This window comes from Notechis scutatus, chromosome 4 (genome assembly GCF_049901735.1).
Source record: "Notechis scutatus isolate UNSWTSFEM ecotype Mainland chromosome 4, rNotScu1.2, whole genome shotgun sequence".
NCBI lineage: Eukaryota > Metazoa > Chordata > Lepidosauria > Squamata > Elapidae > Notechis > Notechis scutatus.
This window is the reverse complement of record NC_142012.1, coordinates 15,089,570-15,103,767: the sequence shown is the minus strand read 5'-3', so window position 1 is coordinate 15,103,767 and position 14,198 is coordinate 15,089,570. Positions and strand designations below refer to the sequence as shown.

The following is a 14,198-nucleotide window of genomic DNA, read 5'->3' as shown; positions in this document are numbered from 1 at the left end:
TTCCTCCTCCACCGATCATGTTAGCTCAGGAATTTTGGGAGTTGAAGTCCACAAGTCTTAAACTTGCCAAATTTGAAGACCCTTGCATGCATAAGCACACCAACGTGTCTACCGTCCCTGTCCTATTGTTTCTTGTATTTTTTTAATTTTTCTTATATGTATCCATGTATTCATAATTATGTTTTTACTTATACCTATTATCTTGTAAGCAATTGACAAACCAAACAAACAAACAAACAAACAAACAAATAAATATTGCAACCATTATAAACATGAGCCAGCTGCCAAGTATCTGAATTTTGATCACAGCCACCTGTCTGAAATGTTGCCATAGGGCAGTGGAGGCTAACCTTTTTGGGCTCCTATGCCAATAATTGCACGTGCGCTTGCCTGCTTGTGCTCGTGTGCCATCACCCAGAAGGCAATGCACGCGCGCCCCCCATGCCTCCTGCATGCTTGACCCTCTTAGGGACTCTTAGGGACTCTACTACATATGTAGGTTTTATAGGTAATCAGCGGCATCTTGAATCAAATCTAGAACAATACTGGCACCAGTACATGAAGTTCATGAAGCAGAGATATCAGACAGACATGCTGAACCATCACTTCAGCTGCTGTAAACTGGACCAGGTGAAGCTTCTAGTTGTTCTTCAAGGAGACAGCTCAATAGTACATATTGATGTATGTGCTTCTCTTGCTTGTTGTTGCCTCTGTTCCACTGATGTGCAACTTTGGAGGGCAGGAACCTTTTCCTGATTTCACTGGATACCCGTTGTCCTCTGGATACCATCAAATATTTGGAAGGAAAAGGGATTTCTTACCTTCCGCACGCTACCTGGGTCACTTGTGCACCAAACAGCTCTGCCACAAGACGTGGAAACAACTCATTGCAGGTGGAATTGTGGCCAAGCTGACCGTAGCAGCCAGATCCAAAGGTGCAGACTAATCCATCCTTAATGGGAAAGAAGAGAAAACGTGGCACAGTTCAACACAAAGTCTTTGTCACTTGGGAATATTAAAAACTGCACACATTGTGAAGGGAAGGAGGAATGGTAGTACATAATAAAAAGTATATAGTTTATATCCGTGACGGCGAACCTACGGCATGCATGCCGGAAGTGGCATGCAGAGCCATTTCTGCAGATACACAAGCTGCCACCCGGAACAGTCCACTGCATATGCACGCATGCCTCCTGCCAGCCAGCCGATTGTCAGGTATCTGCTGTGCATGCCGGGGGGGGGGGCAGGAGGAGGGTCGCTTGTGCAGTATATTATGGGTGCCGGCACGCATATGCGCACGCACGCACTTTCAGCACACGAGGACAAAAAGGTTAGCCGTCACTGGTCTATATTCTGGACCGCACAGGCATCAACAAATAAACTTAAATCTATATTAAGGAGAATGGTAATTGCAGCCTGTACAAATCAGGCATGAGTATACAGTTAGTCCTCGATTTACAACAGGGGTGGGTTTCTACTGGTTCTGTCCACCTCTGTAGAACCAGTAGCTCTGAAGAGCAGCAGACATAGAACTGGTTCTATGTCTGCTGGTGTTTTTGCCCACCCGCCAGCCCAGGCTCTTACCTGACCTTTATTTCCTGCTTTTTTCAACTTCAGCTGCCGTGTGAGGCACAGCTGCAGTTTAAAAAGCAGGAAAAAAGGGCTTTTTGAAAGGCTGCTTCTCTGCACACAGAATGCTGATGACAATTTACAGGCCGATTTGCACTCCGGCAGCGTGCAGGGAAGCACATCATAAATCACCGAACCTCATAAATGACTAAACTGGTAATTAACCCTGTCAGATCCCACCCCTGATTTACAACCATTTGTTTAGTGACCGTTCAAAGTTACAACGGCATCAAAAAAGGAATTATGATCGTTTTTCACACTTACGACCCTTGCGACATCTCCCTGGTCACGTGATCAAAATTCACTGGCTCGACTTTATGACGGTTGCAGTGTCCCGGGGTTATGTGATCACTTTTTGCCACCTCCCTGATTCTCTGAACAACTGTGTTACTAATTTAACAACTGCAATCATTCCCTTAACAACTTTGGCCAATGGTGTTGAGGGTCGCTTTGGAATGACTCAGCAGAGCTGTCAGCTGCAGGATGGATTCTGAAGCAACTGCGGGGCTGGAAATGGCTCTTTTCATGTATTGATGTGGTGCATATTGTTAGAGGGAGCTGGGGCACATATAGGTGGTAATTAAGCTATAAGTTAAAACATGGTGAAGGTGGCACCAGGTGGGGATCAGTTAGTGAAGGTCGGAATAGGTTAGGGATGTAGACATGTTATAGGGTTAATAGCATTTAGGGATAATGGTTTAGGCGTGGCCAGGATTAGAACTGCGTATAGGCCTGGATGTGGTGTGGTGTGTCTCATGATAATGGTAATAAAAGGAAAGGGAGCAAACTCAAACCCAATGCTAACCTTGCCTGGCTTTTAGCCTTTCTTGTCAGATAGGAGTATTTGTTGTTTGCTGATCTAATGAATAAACCATCATTACACTACAAAGGAGCTGGAGTTTGTATTCATTTCAGGACAAATCTTCAATACTCAGGGACTGGCTGAGACTGTGGAAAGAAAGGCCAAAAATTTGCTAGGTGAGGCAGTTGTTAAGGGTATTTTGCCCCATTTTACAACTTTTCTTCCCACAGTTGTTGAGTGAATCACTGCAGTCGATAACAGAGTAACCTGGTTGTTAAGTGGATCTGGCTTCCCCAAGTGACTTTGCTAATCAGAAGGTCACAAAAGGGGATCCTATGACCTTAGAACATAACAACTGTCATAAATACGAATCAGTTACCAAGTATCTGAATTTTGATCATGTGACTATGGGGAAGTGTGGAAAACAGTCATAAGTCCCTTTTTTCAGTGCCGTTGTAGCTTTGAACGGTCACTAAATGAACTGGTGTAAGTCGAGGACTACCTGTATAGTATAGGTAAACTTCGGCTTAGGACCATTCGTTCCGAGCAGCGTGCCCTGCCTTTATGACCATGGCTGCCACTGCAGTACAAGAGACGTCAGCTGAATATGCCCACCAATGCATATTGGTGTGAGGGCCTACCCTTCCTTCTCACTCAAAAAAAGTGAAAACTATTGAAACTTAGTATTTCAAAAGGAACCTTTTATTGAGCAGAAGTGATAGCAGAACAAAAGCAAAGCAGACTCGAAATCCCCTCAGGTAATAAAGTTAGAAATAAGGCATTAGAAACCCCTCCCACCAGTCCAATGTGGATTCAGCCAATCCACAGGTGTGGAAATGTTATTGTGGTGGCTGCCCTGAGAACCAGATAAGCACGCATTCCCAGGGTCATCTTCCACCGGCTTTCAGAGTGAAACAACCCCCATGGCCCTCCCCCCTTGTACATTCCCCAAAAGGTGAGAAAATCTCAGGGCGCTTAGGCGCCAGGATAAGGGTTATAAAAATAGCAGTTGTCAGAGGTATAAAAAAATAATTACATTCGAGATTCCCCCTTTCCCCCAGTTGAATGGCAGTATCACTGACAGCATCACCTTGTCCCACTACTCCTAGAAGGCTTGGGCCTTCTCCCCATTCTGTGCAGATCCACTATGCAGGTTCATTCCCTTTTCCTTTCTGTGCAGTTGCTGACAAGCAAACCCAGCCAGCACAAGACACGATTACTATAGAAAGCTAGTCAAGGTGATATTTCCAAAGGTAGAAAGAGCCTCAGAACATTTGTGTGGGCCAGTGTTCATCTTGAGAGGTTTCTGAGACTCTTTCCAGCCTTCAGAAGTATCATGAGGGCTGGCAGTTGTCTCACTAATTCTGAGACAAACTCCTAGAGGTGAATCTGAAAGGAAGATAGCGTACAAGGTATCATATAGATTAGATGAAAAGTTTTTAAAAAGCAGTCAATATAAACCTTTGAGAGAACTGCAGTGTGCTCGCCACCACATGAAATAAAAACTGTCTTCTTTTGCTCCAGTGCCTTCACATTTGTGGGAATGTATCTGTCTGAAAGGTAAAATAAAATTAGATTCCTGTGGTCATGACAATGCTTTTTAAAAAGGTGAAATAAAATCTGTTATTGTATTTAACCTGTGCAATAATAGTTAACAGAGGGATTTGAAGATTAGTGTAATGTTTGGGCTAACCTGTTGACTTTTAAATATATATATATATTCTATGATCCTGTCATTGGATTGATTTGATTATCAGATAGAGATCTTCTTACTGAGAATAATTATTTATTTAATATAATATTTTGGTTAAATCGGGCTGGGAAAGCATATAACTATTTGTAAAGGGGAGGAAAATTTAACATTTTTTCCTTTCTTTTTTTCCCAGCATCCAGTCAGGGTAGATTTTATGTTTATGTTTAATGTTAAATTGATTTAATATTTGGGTAATTTTCCCCCTTTTTATACATTGTTAGTGTTGGATGTATGTCTTTCTGTTTTGCATTTTATTCTTGTTGCTAAAACAATGCATGCACATACACACACACACACACACACGCAAGGTGAAATAAAATAATTGTTTTGCAAATAAAATTGGATTCTTTGTCAAGTACTGTGCTTCCTTTCTCTATTTAGGAACATACAGGTAGCCCTCAACTTACAACTACAATAGAGACCCCAAAATTCATTGTTAAGCAGTGTGGACATTAAGTGAGACATCATGGGGCTGCATCTGATTTTACAATTTTTTCCCCATGGTCATTAAGCAAATTACTATGGTCATTAACTGGGACATCACATAAGTGTGACTTGCAACCTTCCTTGCTGGCTTCACCATTGAATTTGCTTATTGGAAGTTGGCTGGATGGGTTGCAAATGACGATCACATAACCACAGGATGCTGCACAATTACCATTGTAATTGCACAATGGTTGCCAAGTGCCCAAATCACAATCATGTAACTATGGGGACACTGTGGCAATCATGTGAGGACCAGTGGTGATTATTTTTTAGTGCCATTGTAACTTTGATCATTAAATGAATGGTCATTAAGCAAGTCATTAAGTGTTATTTGAAAACCAATTCAGAGTTTTCCAGATGTATTGATCTAAATTACCCTCAGGACATCTTCTCCTAGAACAAGGGTGTCAAACTGATGGCCCATGGGCCAGATCCGCCACATGCAGGCCATGCCAGCCCCAGCTCCATGAAGGGGAAAAAAGTCGTGAAATGTCATGCGACAGCAACGTGACTCTGCAAGTTTGACACCCATGTCCTACAAGAGGCACGGTCCTTGGTGCTCTCTGATCAGCTTAGTTGTTTTTTTGCAGGCGTTGCATTCCCAACTAGGCAACATCATCAGTGCACTGATGATATTACCTAGTTTGGTGATGAAACAACTGCAAGAAAACAACCAAGCTCAGAGACCAATGAGTTTAGGTGACCCATTTCCTATGATTATAAACGAGCGGATCTCAGATGCCTCCTCTGCCTCATTTCTAGAATTTCTCCTCACCTTCTGTGTCTCCAAGGCCAAGTTGTCCAAACATATTCTTTCCCCAAGAGTAAACAGTCCCAAATATAGAGACAACCATGCTGTGAGCAGATCCAGCTGCAATGTTAATCAAAGGAATGCCTTCCAATGCTTGTACCAGCTGTGGTTCCTTAATGTGACCCATTGCCTTTCCCACTCCAAGCTGGCCATGTTCATTCTCACCCCAAGCAAAGAGTTCTCCTCCTGAGTACAACACACAAAAGGAAGCCATTAATACACAGCCGTCTATATCTATATATATAAAAGCAAAATACTACTCATGCATCATCACAAAATCTCCAGAACCATAAAGCCTACATACTTGAAATGTGGCATGGAGTCTGGCTTCTGAGTGCTCACTAGGAAAAGATTTTTCAAAATGACCATCAGAGCATTAATATTTTGTATATTATTATTAACACACTATGATGCTAAGGAGTTGTACTCCCCCTCCCCACCTGAAAAGGAATCTGTCCCAAATGCAAAACACAAGCAGAGGAAAGGAGTTTAAGTTTCAGTTTTAGTTTCACAGCAGCAACCAGCTTTAGTACAGAAGAGATGATCTAAGCCACGCCCAGGCTCCTTGCTGTCTCCTTGCTCACACAGCAAATACTGTTTCACTTTCCAAACAGCCCTCAACTGTCTCACACACTGACAGGATGCTAGCCAGATGAATACCGATGGATGCTGGTAGGCAGAGGCAGAATTTTTTCCCCTTATTTCTTTTCCCCCAAAACTAAGCCTGATCACATAGTTTTGTAGCAAAGCACGGGTATCCAGCTAGTTTATCTATATATTTCTATCTCACTTTGCCTTCAGAGTTCAAAATGGTACACGTGAAAGCTTTTTCCTTGAATTTATCCCTACAACAATTGCTTGGAAGAGGCTGTGCCTATCAGCTGAGACATTACAACCAAAGTAAAAGGCAAGTAAGAGAGTTGTTAAAAGAAATGCACCAGTAGCCCATACCTTTTGAAAGAGCCATGGAATGATGGTCACCACATGCAATCTGAACAATTTGTTTATTTGCTAATTCTTTCAGTAGTCTGGAAAAAAAAGGAAGAAGAATACATGTTGCTTAGATATCAATACCCATTACAGTGGAGCTTTGGGTCACGGCCATAATCCGTTCCCAGACTCCGTCCACGATCTGATTTGATCATGTTTGGAAGCATGACATGACCACAAAATGTCACCGAAGGGGAAATCAGCACGGAAAGGGAATCTTTCCATGCCGATTTTGTTTGCCACCCAATTTTTGAATCGTGACCCGATTCAAAAATTGGGTGCATTTTTTGTTCGCCACCCGATTTGGTCACAAACAGGAGCATTCACAACCTGAGGTTCCACTGTATATAAGAAGCAGACGAGAAAAGATAAAAACACCGGCCATTGAAATGTGTGCTTCACAAATAGCTCCGTATTTTCATATTACCAGTCTACCAGTCGTTTGTTCTCACTTGAGGTGTAAGTGACCAGATTCAAATTGATCAAACAATTACTACTAACCTGCTTTCAATGGAGGACCTGTATACTGCACGAGTCAAAAAGAGGCTGTGAAAATATTTACAGACCCCTCACATAAACTGTTTCAACTCCTTCCCTCAAAACGACACTATACAGCACTGCACACCAGAACAACTAGACACAAAGACAGTGTTTTCCCAAATGCCATCACTCTTATTTATTTATTTATTTATTTATTTGATTTGTCAATTGTTTACAAGATAATAAGTATAAGTGTATACATAGTTGTGAATACATGAAATGGGTACATATAAGAAAAATAAAAGAAGAAGAAGAGAAACAATAGGACAGGGACGGTAGGCACGTTGGTGCGCTTATGCATGCCCCCTACAGACCTCTTAGGAAAGGGGTGAGGTCAATAGTAGACAGTCTAAGGTTAAAGTTTTTGGGGTTTGGGAAGAAACTACAGAGTCGGGTAGAGTATTCCAGACATTGACCACTCTATTGCTGAAGTCGTATTTCCTGCAATCAAGTTTGAGTTTGTATCTATTGTTTGCTCTTGTGTTGTTATGGTTGAAGCTGAAGTATTCATTGACAGGTAGGACATTGCAATGTATGATTTTATATACCATGCTTAAATCAGACCGAAGGCGGCGTAATTCAAGGTTTTCTAGTTCTAGAATTTCAAGTCTGGTGGCATAAGGTATTCTACAGTAGAGGAGTGGAGAACTCTTCTTGTGAAATATTTCTGGACTTTCTCAATTGTGCTAATATTAGATACGTAATGTGGGTTCCAGACTGATGAACTGTATTCGAGTATTGGTCTAGCAAATGTTTTGTATGCTCTGGTTAGTAGTGTGATATTACCAGAGAAAAAGCTACGTAGGATTAGGTTAACAACTCTTAATGCCTTTTTGGCTATGTAGTTGCAGTGGGCTCTAGCACTTAGATCATTAAGAGGTGAGTATTCCAAGGTCCTTTACAGAGCTTGGGTCATCAACAAGATCTTGACTATTCAGCTTGTATTTTATTTTCTGATTTTTTTGCCAATATGTAAGACAGAGCATTTATTTGTTGAGATTTGAAGTTGCCATTTGTTTGACCATTCTGATACATAGTCAAGATCTTTTTGTAGGGTAGCAGTATTGTCTGTGGTATTGAACAGCTTTACATCATCAGCGAAAAGAACGCAATTGCTCTTAATATGATCACAGAGGTCATTTATGTAGAGTATGAAGAGAGTTGGTCCTAGAACACTGCCTTGGGGACACCACTATTGACAGGTACAGAATTTGATAGGACGCTCCCAATTTTGACCATTTGTTGTCTGTTTGCCAGGAATGCTTCTATCCAGTTATTCAGTTGTCCAGAGATACCATAGGATTTTATTTTTAGGAGTAGTTTGTCGTGTACCACTGAATCAAAGGCTTTACAGAAGTCTATGTAGATTGCGTCTATTGCTTTGCCCTGGTCGAGTTGTGTCGTCCATATGTTTTTGCAGTGTAAGAGTTGCAGATTACAGGATAGTTTTTTTCTGAAACCAAATTGTTTATTGGAGAGTAGATTGTTTGTCTCTAAGTGGAGGATGATGGATTGGTTAATAATTGATTCCATGACTTTACAGGTGACGCAGCATAAGGAGATTGGTCTGTAATTTTCAACTAGGCTTGGGTCTCCCTTTTTGAAGATGGGGATGACTGTGGCTTGTGACCATAGGTTAGGCAAGGAGCTGGTCCTGAAAGATTTTTCAAAGATTATGCTTAGAGGTTCGGCTACAGTAGTGGATAGCTTTTTTAAGAAGTAGGCACATATTCTGTCCGGTCCAATAGATAGAGATGGTTTTAGATTGCGTAGTGCTTTTTCAACATTGTCTGTTAAACAAACAATTCCCTCAACACTGTTCAACTATTTACAAAGTCTGCATTACTATTACTATTAATCTTCCCATCACTCCTTATCATCCATCCCCTCCCACTTGTGACTGTATGACTGTAACTTTGTTGCTTGCATCCTTACGATTTATATTGACTGTTTCCTAGTATTTCATTGCTTATTGTACCCTATAACTATTATTAAGTGTTGTACCTGATGATTCTTGACTCTTGATGAATGTATCTTTTCTTTTATGTACACTGAGAGCATTTGCATAAAGCCAAATTCCTTGTGTGTCCAATCACACTTGGCCAATAAATAATTCTATTCTATTCTATTCTATTCTATTCTATTCTATTCTATTCTATTCTATTCTATTCTACTCTACTCCACTCCACTCCACTCCACTCCACTCCACTCCACTCCACTCCACTCCACTCCATTCTATTCTTATTTCAGACACATTATGTGAAGGTCCAGTTCTCTGGAGACGGCCATGATTGGAAAGATGGAAGAAAAGAGAAGAAGATGACCAGTAGCAAGGCAAAGGGATTTAGTTACGGTAGCGATGACCAACATGATAGCAGTGTTCCAATACAGGTAGTCCTCGACTTACAACAGTTGATTCAGTGACTGTTCAAAGTTACAACGGCACTGAAAAAAGTGACTTGTGACCGTTTTTTCACACTTAAGACCGTTGCAGCATCCCCATGGTCGTGGGATCAAAATTCAGATGCTTGGCAGCTGGCTCATGTTTATGACTGTTGCAGTGTCCTGGGGTCATGTGATCACCTTTTGCGACTTTCTGACAAGCAAAGTCAATAGGAAAATCAGATTTACCTAACTACTGTGTTACTAACTTAACAACTGCAATGATCCACCTAACAAGTGTGGCAAGAAAGGTTGCAAAATGGGACAAAATTCACTTAACAAACATCTCACTTAGCAATAGAAATGTTGGGTTTAGTTGTGGTTGTAAGTTGAGGATGACCTGCCACAAAGAAGAATGGTGGTCAATCTATTCTCCAAACCACCTGAAAGCAGGAAAGAAGCAACCTAGAACTAGTGAGAAAAATTAATCAGTGGAACAACCTGCCTCCAAAAGCTGTGAATGCTCCAACACTGGAAGTTTTTAAAAAGATGTTGGATAACCATTTGTCTGAAGTGGTGTAGGGCAGTGGTCCCCAACCTTTTTTGTACCAGGGACCGGTTTCAAGCAGAAAATTTTTGCAAGGACCGGTGGGGGGAGAGAGAAGAGAAGGAGGCTTCGCTCTCTCGCTGCTCCACCAGCCCAGGAAGAAACTGCTTCAAAGAAGCGAGGGGGATTTTCCTGTCGCCGCAGCTATTCCGAAGCGCCCGTTTCACCCCCACCCGCCCGCCCGTGCGCATGCTGCGCTTCAATCCACAGTGTCCCGTTCTGCCTGCCTGCCTGCCTGCCTTAGTTTCTGGTTGTTTGGGAGCAGCTTCGGCTGAGAATAATAACTATTCGCCTCTTTTACTCAGCCGAAGCTGTTCCGATTCAACCATTAACGAAGGCAGGCAGGCAGGCAGGCAGAACGGAGCACTGGGTTGAACCCAGCGCGGGCAGGCGGACGGGGTGGGGGTGGGGGAAAACGGGCGCTTCGGAGGCGCTGCGGCGACAGGAAAAGCTCCCCGCTCTTTGAAGCAGTTTCTTCCTGGGCTGGTGGAGGAGCGAGAGAGCGACTGAGAGAGGAACGAGGCGGGAGGAAACCGAAGCCAGAGAGCAGGACAGGCTTCGGTTGCTTCCTCCCTCCCCTTCTTTCATTTGTGTCCTTGATCCCGATCCCAGCAGCATTCACCGAAGGTGAAGAAAGCCGCCATTTTTAAAAAAAAAAATCTTTGCGGCCCGGTAGAGAGCGCTCACGGCTCGGTACACGTCCGCGGCCCGGTGGTTGGGGACCCCTGGTGTAGGGTTTCCTGCCTAGGCAGGGGGTTGGACTAGAAGACCTCCAAGTTCCCTTCCAACTCTGTTATTCTGAGTGTACCAATGGGGGAACTGAAAGAAAAGGATTATCAGAGAGAAAATCTATCTATGTAGTCAATAGGATTGATTTTATTGTACTAATCAAATATTAAGATCAATCCATGGGTAGTAAACATGCTGCCATTTTCAATTAAATCAGATGGCCAGCTGTAAGATTCGAATGAAGGAATAAGTAAATAAATAAACAAACGCTTGGAAAGAGATATTGGGCTGCTACAATGTTCAGTCCTGGGCCAAAGGCTCTTGAACATTTATATTAATAATTTGAATGAGGAAGGGAAGGCAATACATGTTGTGGCATCTCCAGGTATGTGATTGTCTTCTTCTTTTTAAATGTGTCCTGAAATAGTAAGAATGCAACTCCGTTTCTTTTGGAAGAAAACTCTCTGGTGGATAATTGCAATCATATTTATTTTCATTTTAACAGTGTTATAGAAAGCACAGGAAAAAGGAAATCAGAAACTGGCAGAAAATAAAATACCCTATTGTTTGAATATTGCATTCTTCTATCAGAACTGAAGAAGCTTCAAGGATGAGAAGTGAAATGTTTTCAAGGAGGAAAAAAACCCAAAATTCCAGCTGCCTTTTGAAAAGCACTTTTAGGACAACTGTGACCTGGGTGACTGAAAGTCTCCATATACATTCTTCTGTCAAGTTTATTTTTAAAACCATCTATTTGTATACAATTCATGGAATCAGCAAATTGAATGATGATTATTCTCCCACCCAGAAGCCTTGTTCATTCAGGTTTTTTTTAAAAAAAAACCAACTTCCTTACCTTTAATATATAATAAGAAAATTCCTACCTTATTTGTGAGGTTTTGGTTGTAGTATCATGCTCTGAAAGTTTTCCATTTGTTGAAAGAATAAGCAGGTGAGATGCTTCACAATCAAATGAATTTATCTTCTCTTTCAAGTAGATCCTGCCTGCAAGACATAGCAAGAGAATGTCCACTGCGATTTTCACCAATGATTATCTTAATTGGTACTAAGCCACACTCGGAATTCTGCTGGACTGAAAGGCTGGAGTCACTGTGAAGTGGGAGTTACACGGGAGCAGAAGCAACCACATTACAATCTTTATTCCCTTATGGACTTCATTAGATTATGATGGGGCAATTCATGTTTCAGCCCAGTCTAACCCAGGGCTCTCCAACCTTAGCAACTTTAAGACTTGTGCACTTCAACTCCCAGAATTCCTCAGCCAGTTTTGCTGTGGATATTTACAAGATCAAAAGAGCAGAAATACCTTGAGGTCCTTGAGTAATAATTAAAACAATTAAATACTGGCCAGATGCCCTTTCTGATGCCACATGGAGTTTGCAACAGATATTTTTTTCTTTGCACCCCAGGCGAGAAACATCTGCCATGCCTAGGATTGAACTCTCAACCTTCCAAGTGGAAGGCGAACATTTTCACCACTAGGCCACCACATTGCTCCATTAAAATAGTCACAGTCACACCGAGGGGTAGAGACAAGACCCCACTTAAACAAGGAGTACTGGCAGACACCGTGTTGGGTATGGATCCTGTTCAGAGTTGACCAATGTTGGCGAGGAAGGTCAAACTCTGGCACCTTTTGTGTAGGGTCATCTACGTAACTGCCTGTACCTGGGCGTTCAGAAGCCCATCTGGCTTTCCACTGTGTGTTGACGTCAAAGTTGTTAGACAGCTGTTGAGCGAAGGCCAGGGAAGACTTCCTGGATTTAAGCCTGCCAATCAGAGGTGGCATTCAGCAGGTTCTGACCAGTTCTGGAGAACCAAGGCAGAAATTTTGAATAGTTCGGAATACCACCTCTGACTGGCCCCACCCCAATCTATTCTCTGCCTCCCGAGTCCCAGCTGATTGGCTGGGTCTTCTTTTGTTGCCCTACACAGGAGAACGGAGCTGGAAAGCAGGTTAGTGAAGTGGGGAGGAAATAGGGATTTTGCAGTATCCTTCCCCACGCCCACCAAGCCACGCCCACCAGGCCAAGCCCACCAAGCCACACCCACAGAACCGGTAGTAAAAAAATAATGAATCCCACCACTGCTGCCTATTGGTAGATGAGGAAGATCAGCATGCACAGGAAGAGGTGGGTTCCCCAGAAGTGAGGTAAGCTGTTACTTTTTCAAAAAGGCCTAAAGACGTCAGTGGGCCTGGGGATGCCAGGCTGACAGAGAACTTACCAAGGGGCTTGTGTGATTGTACCTGTTGCTGCCATGGTGGAGGCAAGTTGTCTTGGGTTTTATGTTGTGGGTTTTTAATGCTAAACATCACCTGGAGTACAGTTAGTCCTGAACTTGCAACCACAATTGAACCCAAAATTTTCTGTTGCTATAAGCAAGACATTTTTTTTTAGTTTTGCCCCATTTTATGATCTTTTTTTGCCACAGTTGTTAAATGAATCACTGCAACTGTTAAGTTAGAACCATGGTTAAAGTGAATCCCCATTGACTTTGCTTGTCAGAAGGCGGTAAAAGCTGATCACATGACCCCCTTTATCACATGAGTCATAAATATGAGTCAGCTGCCAAGCTGTAACAACACCAGCAATAAAATGAAACACCAAGGCTTCCTGCGAAATACCAGTCACGCATCATCACAAAATCTCCAGAACTATAAAGCCTACAAACTTGAAATTTGCTACATATGTTCCTCTTGGCTTCTAGGTGCTCACTAAGAAAGGATTTTTCAAAATGACAATCAGAGCATTAGTATTTCCTATATTATTATTAACACACTCCGATGCTAAAGAGTTCTACTCCCTCTCCCCACTTCAAAAGGAATCTGTCCCAAATGCAAAACACAAGCAGAGGAATTTCAGTTTTAATTTCACAGCACCAAGCAGCTTTAGTACAGAACAGCTGATCTAAGCCACACCCAGGTTCCTTGCTGTCTCCTTCTTGCTCACACAGCAAATACTGTTTGAGTTTCCAAACAGCCCTCAATTCTCTCATACACTGACAGGACTCTAGCCAGATGAATATTGATGGATGCTGGTAGGCAGAGGCAGAATTCTGCCCCCCCCCCCCCTTGTTTTCCTTCCCAAAAGCCCAACCACATTGTTTCGGAGCAAAGCACAGGTATCCAGCTAATATGCTAATAAACTTGCAATTTGTTTTAGTAGGACTTGTCCTTTTTAACAAAGTAGAAGAGTGCAAACAGGCTGGAATGGTTAGAAAAGGGGCTTCCAAGCTTGGTGACTTTTTAAGAGTTGTGGACTTCACCTCCCAGAATTCCACAAACCAGCCATGCCGGCTGAGGAATTCTGGGAGTTGAAGTCCACAAGTCTTAAAGTTGTCAACTTTGGAGATCCCTGGATTAAGTGTTGGACTAGGAGATTCCTGGGTTAACAGCATTGAAAGACCCAGGTTCAAATCTTCCCTCATTCACAAAGCTGACTGGGTT

General features: G+C 42.4%; 1 protein-coding gene across 1 annotated transcript in view; it reads right to left on the bottom strand.

The window, feature by feature from the left end:
• The window catches only part of LOC113415290 (E3 ISG15--protein ligase HERC5-like), a 52,950-nt gene that overhangs the window by 37,485 nt on the left and 1,267 nt on the right, over positions 1 to 14,198 (bottom strand). The window contains exons 2-6 of the mRNA XM_087962860.1: positions 11,614 to 11,734; positions 6,433 to 6,509; positions 5,446 to 5,667; positions 3,893 to 3,984; positions 822 to 952 (exon numbers count right to left, since the gene is read on the bottom strand). Coding sequence (XP_087818986.1) covers positions 822 to 952; positions 3,893 to 3,984; positions 5,446 to 5,667; positions 6,433 to 6,509; positions 11,614 to 11,734 — 643 coding nt within the window. The remainder of the gene's footprint in view (positions 1 to 821; positions 953 to 3,892; positions 3,985 to 5,445; positions 5,668 to 6,432; positions 6,510 to 11,613; positions 11,735 to 14,198) is intronic.